At 35.3% G+C, this 16,265-nt stretch overlaps 1 protein-coding gene across 2 annotated transcripts in view; it reads right to left on the bottom strand.

Moving 5' to 3' along the window:
• LOC108913639 (vacuolar protein sorting-associated protein 13) overlaps positions 1–16,265 on the bottom strand; it is a 108,843-nt gene that overhangs the window by 73,029 nt on the left and 19,549 nt on the right. For both annotated transcript variants that reach the window (XM_018719214.2, XM_018719215.2), the window contains 11 exons: positions 10,452–10,698; positions 10,145–10,396; positions 9,407–10,007; positions 6,876–7,029; positions 6,268–6,506; positions 3,066–3,324; positions 2,379–2,605; positions 2,135–2,284; positions 1,326–1,784; positions 1,013–1,273; positions 655–952 (listed from right to left, as the gene is read on the bottom strand). In XM_018719214.2, coding sequence (XP_018574730.1) covers positions 655–952; positions 1,013–1,273; positions 1,326–1,784; positions 2,135–2,284; positions 2,379–2,605; positions 3,066–3,324; positions 6,268–6,506; positions 6,876–7,029; positions 9,407–10,007; positions 10,145–10,396; positions 10,452–10,698 — 3,147 coding nt within the window. The remainder of the gene's footprint in view (positions 1–654; positions 953–1,012; positions 1,274–1,325; positions 1,785–2,134; positions 2,285–2,378; positions 2,606–3,065; positions 3,325–6,267; positions 6,507–6,875; positions 7,030–9,406; positions 10,008–10,144; positions 10,397–10,451; positions 10,699–16,265) is intronic.

A 16,265-nucleotide genomic window follows, 5' to 3' on the forward strand; every position in this document is an offset into this window, starting at 1 on the left:
GAATCGTAATGGGGTGCGATGAAGAGATCAGTTCACGTCTGGAACCCTGTTCCTACAAAAATCCCTTTATTCTCATAAACTATTTGTTTTAAATGTAATTTATTATAAATCCAATTCGTTATTTAAATTCCACATATGTACTACATTTCACCTCTGTACGCGCCACTGTTTATTGTTCCCTGCTTTACGATCAAGCTCGCCAGGTTAGTATTTGACGTACCAGAATACAGTGCGTATGCAGCGGTATTTCAGATTTTACATTCAATTTCATTTTAAATTTGAAATGGTTTATCTTACGCCTCCTAAAAATGATGACACGATTTTCCTTTGATAAAAGGCCGACAATTTTTTGCTCTACTTTGCATCAAATAGGATCCTACTATAAATATGAATATTCAGACTTATAAGTTGGAAATTCTGAGTTACAAGTCAACGGAATTGTCGTAGAATATAAGGGTGCCTATGTTTCCAACATGCTCGTCAACTAATAGCTCCACAAACCGTATAGAGGAAAAATCGGGAATGTTTTGAAAATTTCGCGTGAAACTCTCTCCGCAAATGCTGCTTCTGTAAAATTTGTTTTGAATTTTTTCTCGTTTTTTTTTTCATTTTCTATTGCAAGACTTTCATAATATTTTGATGACACAAACTTACCAAACATATCACTCTCCTTCTGCTGGTAAGTCACGTCGATCATACTCTTTGGAGGGGCCACTGATTCAGTTGACGAGAAGGTACTATCACCAGCTTCTTGATTAGTGTGGGACCTTTCTATAAGCCTGTTTAATTTATCCCCCCGTCCCTTCCGCATGTCATCTAAGAGACAATTCACGATTACCACAGATGTTACGATGGACTGATCACTGAGGATTCTCCCTTTAATCGACAGGCCTTCTATCGAAAACTTTGCCAAGTGTGTGTCTTCGGAATGGGACGATATATTTTCTTCAACCTAAAAAAATTCATAGAACATAACGAAAGAAATAATAAAATTTATGGAGGCACCTCCTACCTCAGAATCGCTCCCAGTGTACAAGTTAAGGATTAGCTCGTCCATGCTGAAGGTAAACTTCAAAAACACGTTAACCTTCACCTCTATATGAATGTGTCTTTCGCACACAGATCCAACTTCAACGTGTACCACATGCTCTTCAAATCCCTTAACAGCGGCGGGCTTTGATTGTTTGACTTCAACCGTCTCCACTTGTCCTTCAGCTAAGTTCCCGTTTAAGATACCCATAATCATCTTGTAGTCACCTTGACTTAAGAGGAGCTGCAAAGTAAATTGTCACAAAAAGATTTCAAAGAGTTCATTTGTGGAGTACCTTGATGATCTTAATTTTGCCCGATATGTAGATGTCTGGTACCGCATTAAACCAAGAAGCGGACAAATTGCGTCTAATGATGATATCGATATTAATGGGTGCTATCAATTCTTCACTTTTGATTTTTTCACCTTTCTGATCCAATTTGACCCTCAACAGTTGGAACTGAGAGAGACTGACTTTCAATTCGTCGATTACTGCGGAGAAACCTTCGGCGTTTTTTGTTTCCAAAGTTAAGAATGTGTTTGAAAGATATAAGACACCAAGGTCCAGGATTAGAGCCTGGAAGCTTTTACAGGCCACCGGCACTACGATGTCCGGAGCTTTGAGTTTAATGTCGAGAGAGATTTTTGTAGCCTTATCGTATGCATTTTTCACATTTTCTCTGGCTTGCTTAGCGGCGGCTTGTGATGCCTCGATTATCTGCCGCTGCGCTTCTTGGAACCTATTCAGGAAGTTCTGCAAAACAAAGAACTGTCAAAGTCCAGAAATGCTCGCAATGTTTTCAAGAAAAATTGCTCAATTGCAATTTGTCATTCTAACCTAATTTTTACGGCAGTTGCCAACTGAATCTAGTAGTCAGTGTGTTAAAAAGGCATATTCTCGATTCAATAACCTGCTGCTGCTGCGCCTTTTTGAATTAATTTAACAAGATTTAAAAATCAGAAACTTGTTATTGGACAGAAATGCAAGCAGATTTTTCAGGAAAAATTGTTTCAGAGCAACTAAAATTATGAAGAAAATTTATGAAGAAAAAATAGACACTAGATAACAAAAAATTATAAACACAAAAGCAATTTATCACTTACCAACATATTAGAGACGAAACAGTTTAAGAAGACAATCCTCAATCCACCCAATTTGGCGGATATTTCCATATCAGGTTTTTTGGATTCTCCTTCCAAGTTGTTTATTACTATTTGTGCCTTCAGGGCTACACCTTCAGTGCCTGAAATGATCTAAAATGACAGAACACGGTTAATTACTTCAAATATTTTCCATGATACTGAAAATTGTAGCTCTCCCATCATTTATAAAGCGCAATGGTCTTACCAATTTGTGTAGCGAATCGGGGTTTAAATCAATGACACTGATCTCTTGCAAATTGGCGTTAACTTGTGTGTAAGTATCCTTCACAATAATGTCAGATACGATTCCCTTTATGGCACAAGACGAGATGTTACTTCGATCGTTTGCAAATTTCACGGAGACTTCTTGCAATTCCGCCAACAATTTGAATTTTATGGTTTCGACCACTACCGCCTGCAACTTTTTTTTAGCTGGAAAAAAATTTAATAAAATTATAATTAGGTGTAAAAAACTTAAGCCAGAGATAAAATTTTTTAAACCTAATTATGACGCCCAGTATCTTATTTGTACAGTACAATCTCACTAATCCGTCACCATTAAAAACCTAAGAGTGCCGGAGTACTGGAAAATTCGGATTAATGGAAAATGTATATGTAAACAGTATTAAATTAAAAAACTTAACTTTTAATTGTTTATTAACAAAGAGATTGGTACATAGATACATACATATTACAGTTGTGTATGCTTATATATGTATATTGTAATGTTTTTTTGTTTCTGTAAAATAATCTTTCAACTAAACTATAACTACATAAACTGTATTCTTCAAGAATAGTAAACAAACGCGGAAAAAATAACACCAGATTACTGGACGTGCCGGTGTAGTGAAGTGCCGGATTATAGATTATACTGTAATAGGTTTTAACTTACGTTTTGCAACAGTTTTTTGAACAGTCTCAGCACCTTCGCTGATAACGAATTGTTGCCTTTTTGACCGAATCGTAGCGATTCTGTCTTTTTGCTGATCGTCTGTTAGGTGGGAGATCTGATCTAGGAGCAACGTCTTAAATTCGATCAGAGACAGAAGGCCTTCTTGGTGGAGTGTAATATTCAGAACTCCAAAATCTAGGATCAAGCTCGTTTCGCATGATTGGTATTTAGAATGTAGTTCGGGAGAATTTGTATCGATCTAAAAGGTAAATTATTTACCATTTATTGCTGTTTCAGAATGTAATTTGTACTTTTAAAAAATTATATAAAATGTAAAAGATTATATAGAAAAAGATAGCTTTGGATCTTAACAATTTTTTTTCGAAACCCCAATTTAGACTAACAGGATGTGAATCTGGAGTTGTTTAGTGACGGTTAAATACTGTTTTCAATAAAACTGCAAAATTAAAGATTACATATCAGGAAAAAATCGTTAATTTTAACAAACTAAAGATGGATTTGAAGTTGGTTTGAGGCACTTGTCGTAGAACATAAGGCAAGCAAACTTCAAAATTCACCGATGTTTCGAAGCCAGCTATCAAAACGCTTGAAACCCATATTTCTCATACGAATGTATTATTATTAGATTAAGGCAGACTACAACAACACCCCTAAGCAGCTCTGCAAGTCGTAAAAGAATGTTGGACAAACTTTCCAAAATTCATGGATGTTCCAAAATTCTACTCGAAGCTCTCCAAACGCTACAAACGGTCTCCTACCAAGCCAAAAGCCGTTCTACACAACATCTGAAGACACCCAGACAACCGCCGCGCCATCGAAATGTCACTAGATGACAATTGAAAAAATCACCGATCTTTCCGATAAATTCAGCAACCTTTCCAAATTTCTACCGTCGAGCCATCAGGACGACATCGAGCAGGCATAGCCACTCCTGCGTCATCAACGATATCCACGTTCTATGCTAAAGCTTCCCTGAGACCGCCGACGAGAGATGAGGGAAATAAAACATTTTCCACCCTACTTTTGAAATTTTCAAGAGGATGGATCGACACCAAAACCGTCTCCCGCAAGACCTCCGAGTCGGAATTAAATTTGTCTAGTTTCAGATAACCAACTACTACTGAGCGACCAGACCAGGCAAAGATGCAAATGTCGCGAACTAAAATGAGGTGTCGCTGAATCAGACCTTGCAGCAGCCGGTTCTACCGAGATGCACCCTGCCGGCAATTGAAGGTGCACTTCTGACAATTGCAGTTTATCGGCCAGGGTGTAGTACCTGGTGAGAGTCTGGCACTCGCCGTTCTAAAAAAATTTGTATTCATAGCATTCTGTTCTCTCACACAGCATTCAAATAAATGAACTCAGAACGATGGCGGAGGATCAGAAATATCACTTTCTCTCGATAATGGCCGCAGAGCCGTACATTACGAGGGAGAGGAATGATATGCCAGGGAACTCTCCAGCCCCCCAACAGGCATGTAACACACTGGCACTGGAGGTGAAGAGAGACCCTGGACACTACGATCCTTCCCGTTGATGATGCTAGGGGGAAATCTAGTAGGTCTCAACAGCCGGGATCGAACCAGGACGAGGCGCATCCGTGTCGTGGCGCCCAACGTGGGACCGCCACCGGGGATCGGCAACCAACTTATCTCGCAGCCCAACCAGGCGATCAAGCGGGGGCTTTAATCCTGGAAGAGACAGAGACTAATAGGAATCCGCGACATGGCGCCCAACGTGGAGTTATGTTGCTGAATGAAACTAAGACTAAAGAAAAATAAGATAACATAAAATTTCTTCCCAAAAAAGATTAATCCATATTTTAATTATGTAACAATAAAGAACAATGGTATATTTGCATTCAGATAAAAATCATGGCTATGTATCAAAAATTAAGAGTATTAGAATCTCGATCATGTCTGGCAAAAAATTAGGTTATACTAGAGTTCCAACTTGGGTGTTTCCTTCCATGTCAAATGCGTGCAAGTGGGAAAACGTGACGTTTTAATATTTTAGATACTCCGGTATACTTTTAAAACTGGAAAACAAGTGAATTTAACAGATAAACAATGTTTAGCAGGGAATTCGAGCGCAAAATCCAGATATGTTGATGACAGTATAAAAAATGAGACATGTAGGAGGAAAGAAATTTAAATTGACCTATTTTACATTCTTTTTTTTTAAAACAGTATTCGATCACATCAAAACAATAACACATTTGTATTCAGAATGTGAAAATTAGAGGGTATTTATAGAAATTATCGAGATCCAAGGCTGTTTTTCTATACAGGGTATTTCTGAAATAAATGCATTCCTTGAAAAGGATGATCAAGCGCACGACAATAAACAACTTTTCTTAAGCAACTGTTGGTCTAAAACATTACGTTTTAAATAGAAAAAAAAAATCTCACATGAAGATTTAAACAAATTTAAAGCCGTTCCTGGTGCGGCAGCCAGCTGTACCTTTGATATCGCTGCGTACTATAGTGCGGAAGCGTTGATGGCGATTTCGACGGGTTAAATTTTGTTGCTGAAATTTATTCAAATCTCGTTTATAAGTAACACAAAAATTAAACGATTAAACGAATTACTTACAAAATTTGTTCAGAGTTGTTTCCATGTGCTAATAAACATGCTTTCAAACGATGGTCAAAATTCTGTCACCAAAAATGCCCCACCAGCCCAGCACACACATTCACTGAAAGCCGTTGCTGGAACCGAGACCTCTGTACAACGTGAGGATTTGCATCACACAGATTGTGAATGTTGTGAAAATTTAGTATACAGTCTCCAGTAAAACAACATTCATCTGTAAAAAGCACCTTCCTTGTAAAATCCGGATTTTATCCTAATTGGTGCCTACTGACAAAATTCCACACGAGACTGAAGATCATTATTTAATGCATGAACCCTTTGTATATGAAATGGTACACCTACTTCTCGGTCAATGTTGCGAGTAATACTACAACACACAACCATGTGCACAAGATGCACAGGATTGGTTTACATTTATGGTTAATTTTCTCGAAAACAAGTCTTTAGACTAGCAGTTACTTAATAAAAGTAGCTAATTTCCGTGCTCCCTATCACCCTTTTTAAGGAACGTGCTTATTTCAGAAACACCCTATATAATTACCAATATTTCATTTAAAAAAAAGCTATAATATACACAACAACCAACCTGGGTAAATTCAACCTTGAACAGGTACTCACTACCTTTACCCGTACGGGGGGTACTAATAATGCTGATTATTTCTCCAGAACGATTTTGTTCCAAACTGATACTGGACAACACTAGTTGTACGTTTGTAACAAACGTTTGCTGACCCAAAGAACACTCCAAGTTCTTAACCTTAAACGAAGCCAACTCAGATATTTGGGAGCCAATTGCAGACTGCTGGTTGATGACAACAGACATTTCTGTAACGAAATTTGAAACTTCAATGTTGTTGCCGATATTCCAGGAAATTTTATTTTCCATTTTGTGCGGAGGAAAGGGTGATTACTACTAAAGTTCTATAGGACGTTTCAGAATTAATTGTATATACTTAAAATATAAATTTGTAGTTAAATTGACAAAAAAGGTCTGTATGAGAATGTTACAAGATGGTTCAAGACCTTACGCCATATTTAAATAAAAATTCGATAGATTTTTCTTAAAAATTTCACAAAGCTAGAATTTCCAGACATATTTTTTCTCTTTTCGAGTGTCGGAATTCAAATCTTAAGTGTTACCAAATAATTCTGAAACATCCTGTATAATGATGAATTAATAATGTCTATACATACCTGCCATTACAAATTTGGCTTCCATTGTTGTAAATTGGACAAATTCCTTATCTGATTCTGCACTTTGTGCGGGCAATAAATCCTTTGTCTGTTTTGCACTTTGTTGTAACTCTTTATATTTCAGTAACATCATACTGGAGCTTTTCTTCGATTTCTACATACAAAAAAAAAATTAAAAAAAAAAACAAAATCGCAACTACCGCAACAGCGAGTTCAGATTATCTCCCGCGTACAAACTATTTCCTTGTCGTGACGATACGACGCAAAACAGCTGGATCGTTCGTCGGTTGTCTCATCTATGATACACTGATGATGACTAATAAGTCCGAAACCGGTCTGTGCCTGGTGGGTTAAACTGACGAACGATCCTAGCTGTTGCACTAGGTGTTGCAAGTATAATTCAATGCCGGTAGAGGCATATCTCCCTCGGAGTAGTTGTTTCTCGCAACACTGGCAATTAAAATTAACAATATAAATACATTAAAAAAATATAACTTTTTTTAGTTATTTATTATAATTTGGAATTGAACTGGTGATTTCTGCCTTACAGCACATACCAACTGGTATGAAATAAATAATTTTTATGCTAATTAATGGTTGTGCTACAAAATTCTTAAAAATAGAATGGTGGCACTATGAAAGTTAACATCACATTTTTGGTTTAGAATTCGTAAGAACAAAGGGGTTAATTGAAAATAACTCCCGAAGACAAACTATTTAGTTCTGTATTTGATTATTTTTCAGCAACAAATCAAAAACACATTGTTCACTGCTACAATGTAACAAATTGTATCATTATATTTTGCCAAGGAGAAGATACTTACAGTCTGTTACTCAAGTGTGTGCACATTCTTTGTATTTCATGCTGAGAGGATATTTCAGTTTGGCATGTTTTTGTGCACCCATTCAAAACAACCGAAAATGTCATTTGCTGCTGCCGCTCGGTACATGCAGAAGTCTGCAGCATTTGCCTGCCAATGAAAGTGAATGTTTGGGGTCGCTTCTGTGTAAAAGGATTTTACGTGTTCACGGACAATTTGGATGCCCAAAATAATGGTCAAAATATATGAGAAATCTCTATCAAAGGTTGCTCGAAGATGGTTTGGTCCAAATTGGGTGCTTCAATAGGATAACAATTCCAAATATCGGAGTCGCTTATGCGCAGACTGGAAACGCGAAAATGCCATTGTTTCAATAGATTGACCTTCTCAGTCTCCAGATGTCAATCCAATTGAATTCGATGAAATTAAAGCTCAGGGGAAACTAAAGAAATTGATTAGACATATTCGGGAGACTTGGAGATCTTTACCTGACATATTCGCCAATAGTTTGTCAAAAAGCATGCCTTGACGCTGTCAAGCTATAATTGACAGGCGATTGGATAACATACTAGAACAAATGCATTTTAACATAATGATTGTTCTAAACGGTTGAAAAATAATTTATTGCTAATGTATCAGTCCATATGCTCTTGTAGAACAGATTGTAAATGCATGGAAAATTAAATTAAAAAGATAGCAGAACATTAATAACTAATATACACAGTGCAGCCATTAAGTTTTAAGACTGAGGTCAGAAAATAAAACATGTCTGCCACTTTGAATCCGCCATTTTGAATTTTGAAAATCTAATGGCAACCTCCAGACTCATTAGTTCATGTGAAATCATTTTTTGACGCAAAGAAAGATAGTTGGGGTTCTCCTTTCGCCATATTGGTTCCGCCATTTTGAATTTCAAAACTCCGATGGCAAATTTGTTATCAGAGAACCCAAAAGCCCCCAGATTCTAACCTTCTAGTATGCTGAAATCATTATGTTACTATTATATGGGTTTTATGTGTCATAGTGGATCCGCCATTTTGAATTTCCTATTTCCGATGATAGACCCGTAATCAGCGGACCAAAAAACAGTCTAATATATGCAGTGGGGATATATTTCCCGTTTTGAAAATTTTAATAAGGTTTTTTCCTAAATTTACCATGACGAGTGAATTTACGCGCCATATTTGATCCACCATATTGAACTTCACAAAACGCCACTTTTCTTTTGGAAGCCTCTCAATAGAGGAACATTTTAAGACTTTATACGTCTAAATAGGTCAAATCAATTTTTGTGTAGGTAGGGTGATCGGTTTGAGGTGAAATGTCCCATAAATACTTATGAAATTTTGTACAGTCGCTGAGGAGGCTTCATACTACGTAGTTCCGTTGACTGCATATAGATAGTGCCGTGCACTTCGTCACAATAAAATCAGTCTTAAAACTTAATAGCCGGAATGTGTACATAATCAGAATATCAGCGGATGGCAGAAAATGTTATACAAGTACTTGAGTGTAAGATTTCTCTGGTTTTTCCTAAACTAATTTTCACTTGCATGTAATTTCAACGTGAAAATCTATAGAGTGCAAATATGAAAAGTTTTGATTTGTGTATTATGTATGTTAAAAAATCTACAAGATCTACGGAAAAGTGAAGAGGATAATAAGGCATTTAACACATATTTGGGTTACCGAAGTTAAAATGTAACTTACCGACAACGGTTGCGGTTCTGGTACATCGCTTTCAGGCAAAGGAATGCTCGTTCCCAAGGCCACCAATAGCAAGAATCTAGCCTCGGAAACCCTAACATCGATGGAGGGCAATTCACCGGTTATCTTGTTCTGTGGAAATCTGGGATCGTCCATGATTAAACACTTAGAATAGGTAACGGACAACGTCAGCGGACTGAGCAAGTGCATGGCGGAATGCTCCGATTCCTTAACGGCAGTCCTCCAGTCCTCATCGCCTTGCGCTATCAAAATCTGCAAGTCCGTCAATTCAAGTACGAAAGAGTCATAGCAGTGCTCCTTTAGACGCAAGAATATGTCCTCGTGTCCCAGGCCCTGCTGGTACATCTGCTTCACGATGTTGATGTTAGTGCGTTGGCCGGAAGACAACATCTTGAGGCGACCCAAATTAGCTACTAAGACGTTTTCTACACCGGTATATTTGCCCCCGTGCGGGATTATTACATAAGGCGCTTGCAGGTCTACGTATAGATCTAGACGATTGCGTTTTTCTATGGTAAATTGTAGACCGGTAGAGGTCATTTGCTTCACGTTCGAGAGGCCACTGCCAGCGGCTGCCTGTATCCTGAAATTGTAAGTACCAATTGGCAATATATTCATTAATTCATATGTCAAAGCATAATTATTTAGATAAAAAAAAGTGTCGTGTCGAGAGGAAAAAAAAGTGTCAAACACTAATCATATGAAAACAATTATACTTACTGGTCCGCGACAGTGTCGGAAGGTACTTTGAAAATATCGATGACCTTGTTAATAGTCATGGCATCATAAAATATTTTTACAGGGTTCGCAACGAGGCGGATCTTCTGATCACATATTTCATCCAATGGATTTGTCTCGAAGGCAATTTCTAAAAGGCCACCTTTGCTGTCGATTTCAGAGGTAATTAATTGTGGTATAAAATTATCTTGCTGAAGACCCTCAATTGTGAAGTTGTCTATCTTTACATCTGCCCTAAAAAAATTATCATTATTTAAGTATGATTCAGCATATAAACGTTCTTTCTTACTTGATAGCATTTGCCGCTGGTCTGTGCTCCAATTTTATCCCCACGCCGCTTAAATTACAGAAGAGGACTCTCTTAATTTGCTGGTCGTCATCTCTTAATTCTATCTCGAGGTTCCTTAGTATAAAAGCACCGGAATATGCAATGAAAGTTTTGGGAATCGTAGTTGGGGCGGCGTTCTCTTGATAGCCGATGGCTTTGTACATTGTTTCTTTTTCTGCGGGTGTCATTTCACTTTGGAATTGTTTTACTGAAAAAGAAAGCTTAATTTATGCATTCAACTTTTATTCAACAACAAAGACGTACGAGCGAAGTATGTACTTGGAAGTGTAGGTACATCGGAAAGGTGAGCAAATGTACAATTTTAGGCTTACAAAGGTAACTGCTAACAGTTATTTGCATAGATTACATCTAATAAACATCAACAACAATTCTAACCAGATCTCTAATATGTATTTTAACATAGATTTAAAAAAAACAAAATTTAATAATATATTGCTATATTAGGATTAAAAGTGTTACTGTTGTTGCGAGACAAAACAAAAACACTTTTAATCCGAATAAAACATGCTATTTTTTCTCTAACCGAAATCCGCCATTTAATTATTAATTTGTACTATAAAATTATTGAAACCAAAATTGGATAATAAAGCAAAGTAGGTAAGTAGGATATATTATGGATACTTTGTCAAACATTAGTTGCCATATTGCAAATTGAGTTCATTTGTGATTGTTTGTGGTTAAATTTGCTGAAAACTCTGTAAAAATGGAATCTAATGAAGATTTAGGTCTATCTGAGAAGATACTGGGGAGTGTGTGTGTATCTTTGAATCCTCTCCCAAAGAAATCTCGAGAAATTTATTAATGTGTCTATCAACCTTTTATGGATTGGTGCAAAGAACAAAACATTAAGTTGTATTCAAAAAATGTACTGATGGTGTATTTCTCAAACTGAGCAAAGCCGTCAACGCTTTGGTCACAATATTCAATGTTGCGGTCAACGTTGGATATAAAGAAGGGGATTGATATAAGCAAATATTCAAAGTTATGTGCCTTTCTCAAGACAGAATGAGGTAAATGTACTGAAAAAATCGCGAGTATTTACAAAGGAGCAAGTTGATTGCTTTTTGAATTGTGCACCTGATAATTTTTATTTGATGATGAAGGTAAACGTTTTAAAAATAAAAGAACAAAACGTTTAAAAAGCTTCTTTATAGGTCGTCTTAATATTGGGGATTGCAGGCGCATACCATTCTGCCAATTTAATAATTGATAATGTTGAAGATGTGAAATCCGCCTTAATTATAAAAATACCAAAACCAAGAGACCATGTTATTTTACTGCGCTGGGAGAAAATTATTTAAGTTTTTATCAAAAATATGTTGCTTTACATCCACACAGATTGGCAGAACGTTGATCATTTCTCAGATATGTTAGTGGAAAGTGTCATCGAATGGTGGTCGATATTTATAAAATCAGTGCCGTCTCGCAAGAAGTGGTAAAATTTTAGAAGCTGGACAACTGGAAAGAGTACAGTGGCCACGTATTATGACGAACGTCTACTACCCTTTAAGTTGACGGCGGTGATGATCTCACTTGTCTTAAAAGACACAGGGGATGGAGATCGAGCACTGCGGCGGAAGGCTACATTGAGGTAAATTGAATAAAGAAAATGTTGCAAAAAGAATACTGAAAGTTGATAGTGGTAATAATAAACCAAGCACTGTTGTCACTTCTGATTTCACAACTTCTGAAAATAATATAACTATTAATAAAAACGTGTTGGACTGCTTCGAGAAGTGCTCCAAGTATGAGGGCAGTGGCAGTTTCAGTGGTTTATTTAATTTTAATACTTGTTCAATCTGTGTATTTAATATCAATGTGGATAAACAAAAATTATTGTAAATATTGTTAAATACACTTTTATAAATTAAAACTTGATTAACACTTTCAATTTAAGGATTAAAAGCAACTTTCACCATTTCACTTATTAAAAAAGTTAAATCAGGAAAATTATTGGCCAGAAGGTATAATAATAAGGCGTTTTAATTTTAGTCGGAAATTAATAAATAAAGAAGCTCCGAGTGCCAATATTCAGAATAAGCAGACTGTAACTCTAGGTGCTGAGGATTTTTTATAAGCGGCGGTACGGACTATAGTGAAGCAGAAATTACAAATAGTAAAAAAAACCTAAAGTATGTCACTATTTTCTATCAAAATGTGCGAGGATTAAGGTCTAAAGTAAAAACTTTCTATGAAAACATACTATCTAACAACTTTGACATTATATGTATTACTGAAACCTGGCTCAATGCTTCAATCTATGACCAAGAACTTTGTGATGGCAGATATATGGTGTTCAGAAATGACAAGATGTTGCATTAAGAAAAAATTTAAAGTGCTATCAGTGTGTCAGAGTAATGATATAAACTTTCAGTGGATAGCCATTAAACTGACGACTAATGATTTTACAGCGACAATTTGTTGTGTTTATATTAAACCCAGCTATAATCTAACAGTGTATGAAACGTTTTTAGATTCCTTGGTAGTCATTAATGAGCTGTATTCAGAGAATCTGTTCATCTTGGGTGATTTTAATGTGCCTGAAATAAACGATATGTGCTATGACTGTTGCAACGGTTCTTACAAGGCCAAAATTATTCAAACAGTCCAATGTACATATGATCTGTATATTGTCAACAACGTACTAAATCGGGTGAACAACTTGCTTGACTTGGTGATGACTAATTTAACTGAGGCAAAAGTTTCTCACTCTAATACATTTCTCGTTGCAATTGACCAATATCACCCTCCTTTGGAGATTGTTATCACTTTTGACGTTGCTGCTGACAGATATAAGGGTGGATTAACTGACAATCAGGCCGAGTATGTATCCCATTTACGTTAAAATGTTATGTTAGAAATAACATTTGTAAATAACATGCCGTAATAACATAAGTATCCGTCAAACAGACATGTTATTTAATTGTAATGAAATGAAACGGAACACGGCCGCTATTTTATGTTGTACGTACCCGTTATTTACGAGTTTGCGCTCTACGTTGTAGGTATTTGTTTCATGTTTCATAACAACAGACTACGACTACCGGCAGAACAAAACCATCACAATTAAAACTTATTAATGCTTTATGACAACAGTTTGCTACTAAAGTTAATTTATTGAGCATGAATTTGGGGAAAAACCACACAAAACAAAAAAAAATTAAAAGACGTATTTTTTTTTATCGGCGGAAAAACATGTTTAGGGGTGAAATACATCTTCAAAGTTCGCCCCTGCTCAAAACAGATTTTTCTAAATATCTGGGGTTCTCATCAATATTTTGGAACGAATCAAAATGCAAAATTACTTCTTATAAAAAACCAGTTGTTTCATTAGTGTTTTCGTGTTTGGGGGTTGCTACCCTTATTTTTTATTTCAGACTATATTTTTCAAACAATTTTTATAGGTATATAAAAAATTCATATTTGTTAAAAAAAATTAAAAATATGATTTATGTAAATAAATTGACAAAATTAAGTTCTCTTTTTAAGGGGTGAACAACCCCCTAGTGTGCGAAAAATTTCTGTGCTGACTAGAATTAACATTTTAAAATAAAAAGTTTTTACTTTTTCTCTAATCATACGAATAATTTTTTCTATTGGTCTAAAACGGATTTAAACTGATGCAAACTACCCCTGCTGTTCATCAACTACCCCTGCTGTTCATCCCCCAATAAACGGGTTCAGTAATTTCCATTTTGTTTCATTCCAAAATATTTATTAGAATCCGAGATATCACGGATATACTGTTTTTGGGGGTGAACATCAGGGGTAGTTTGCATCTGTTTAAATCCGTTTTAGACCAAGAGAAAAAATTATTCGTATGATTAGAGAAAAAGTTAAAACATTTTTCGCACACTAGGGGATTACTAGGGGGTTGTTCGCCCCCTAAAATGAGAAATTATTTTTGTCAATTTGTTTACATAAATCATATTTATTTTTAATATTTTGAATCAATATGAATTTTTTATATATAAAAAATGTTTGAAAATATACTTTGTTTTCCTGAAATAAAAAATAAGGGTTGCAACCCCCAAACACGAAATCACTTGTGAAACATTTTATTTTTTTAAAAGAAGTAATTTCCATTTTATTTCATTTCAAAATATTGAGATGTCACAGAAATATTTTGGGGGTGAACATGAGGGGTAGTTTGCATCCGTTTAAATCTGTTTGCGGCTAATAGAACAAATTATTCGTATGATTAGAGAAAAAGTAAAAACTTTTTATTTTGCAATGTTAATTCTAATCGTACAGACATTTTTAGCACACTAGAGGGTTGTTCACCCCCTAAAAAGAGAACTTTATTTTGTCAATTTGTTTACATAAATCATATTTTTTATTTTTTTTAATATGAATTTTTTTATATATAAAAAATGTTTGAAAAATATAGTTTTTCTGAAATAAAAAATAAGGGTAGCAGCCTCCAAACACGGAATCTAATGTGAAACATTTGTTTTTTTATAAGAAGCAATTTACATTTTTTTTCATTCCAAAATATTGATTAGAACCCCAGATATTTAGAAAAAACTGTTTTGGGGGGTGAACTTTGAGGATGTATTTCACCCCCTAAATATGTTTTTCCGCCGATAAAAAAAATATGTCATTTAATTTTTTATGTTCTACAACCGAGTCTACAACATATATAAAAATATTGGAAATCGGAGAGTTCGGGTTGGGGTAGTTTCCTTGTTAGATCCTTCTTCGTTTGATTTAACCTAACAATAATTTTAGGGTAAATACTTACCTAAGTTACTTAAATTTTACAACTTACCTTCGATGTGCGTTTATAAAACCGGCAAGTAAATGTAAATTTAACAAGCCGTTCATTTTCATTAGACAAATAACACGTACGTTAAACTATAGCAACACCAAATTCCTTGCCTTTAAGAAACTCTGTTATAATTTAAGATAACGTGTTACAAACTATTTTATGTCGTACTTACCCGTTATTTACGAGTTTGCATTTGTTTCATGTTTCATAACCTAAAAGACATCTGTCAGTTATATGTGTTTTTGTCTAATACTGACTCTTGTTTATAATAATTTTGCATAATTATTATTAAAAATGTCGACACAAAAGCGTCTTCAAAAAACAACAAAATTGCAATACGAGTATTTGCTAAAAATGGTCTTAATTCCTCAATAACATGCATGTTATATCTTAACAGGTAACGTTAACAACCCTGAAATAACATAACTGTTATTATGATAAAATGGGATACATACTCGGCCTGATTAATTATAAACGGAATTACAATTTCGGGAGAGGTGACTATTATCAATTATATCATCTGCTTAGACAATGTACTTGGGAAGAATTCATTACATCTGAAAATGTAAACAAATGTGTGGATCAGTTTTATGATGGTTTATATGATATCTTGGATCGGTGTGTTCCTTACAAAAAATCTTATAAAGTCAACAATTATCCTAAGTGGTTTACAGTGGAACTCATAAATAAAATAAAGCTGAAACATCGCTTGTTTAAAAAATCCAAAAAGTGTATAGAATCTGCGAGAAAGTTTTGTGACCTACGAGAGGAGGTGAAGCGTCTAATTAAAAAATGTCGAAGAGATTTTATTTTAAATATAGAAAATAATATAAACATTGACCCAAAAAACTTCTGGAATTATATAAGAAATGAAAGATCCAGTTCTCGCATTTCATACAATTTCTGTTACAATGGTCATTCGTTTGAAAGGCCAGAGGATATTGCAAATGCATTTGCTGAGTACTTCAAGTCGGTGTATTCTG

Source organism: Anoplophora glabripennis, unplaced genomic scaffold (genome assembly GCF_000390285.2).
Source record: "Anoplophora glabripennis isolate ALB-LARVAE unplaced genomic scaffold, Agla_2.0 scaffold719, whole genome shotgun sequence".
Taxonomy (NCBI): Eukaryota; Metazoa; Arthropoda; class Insecta; order Coleoptera; family Cerambycidae; genus Anoplophora; species Anoplophora glabripennis.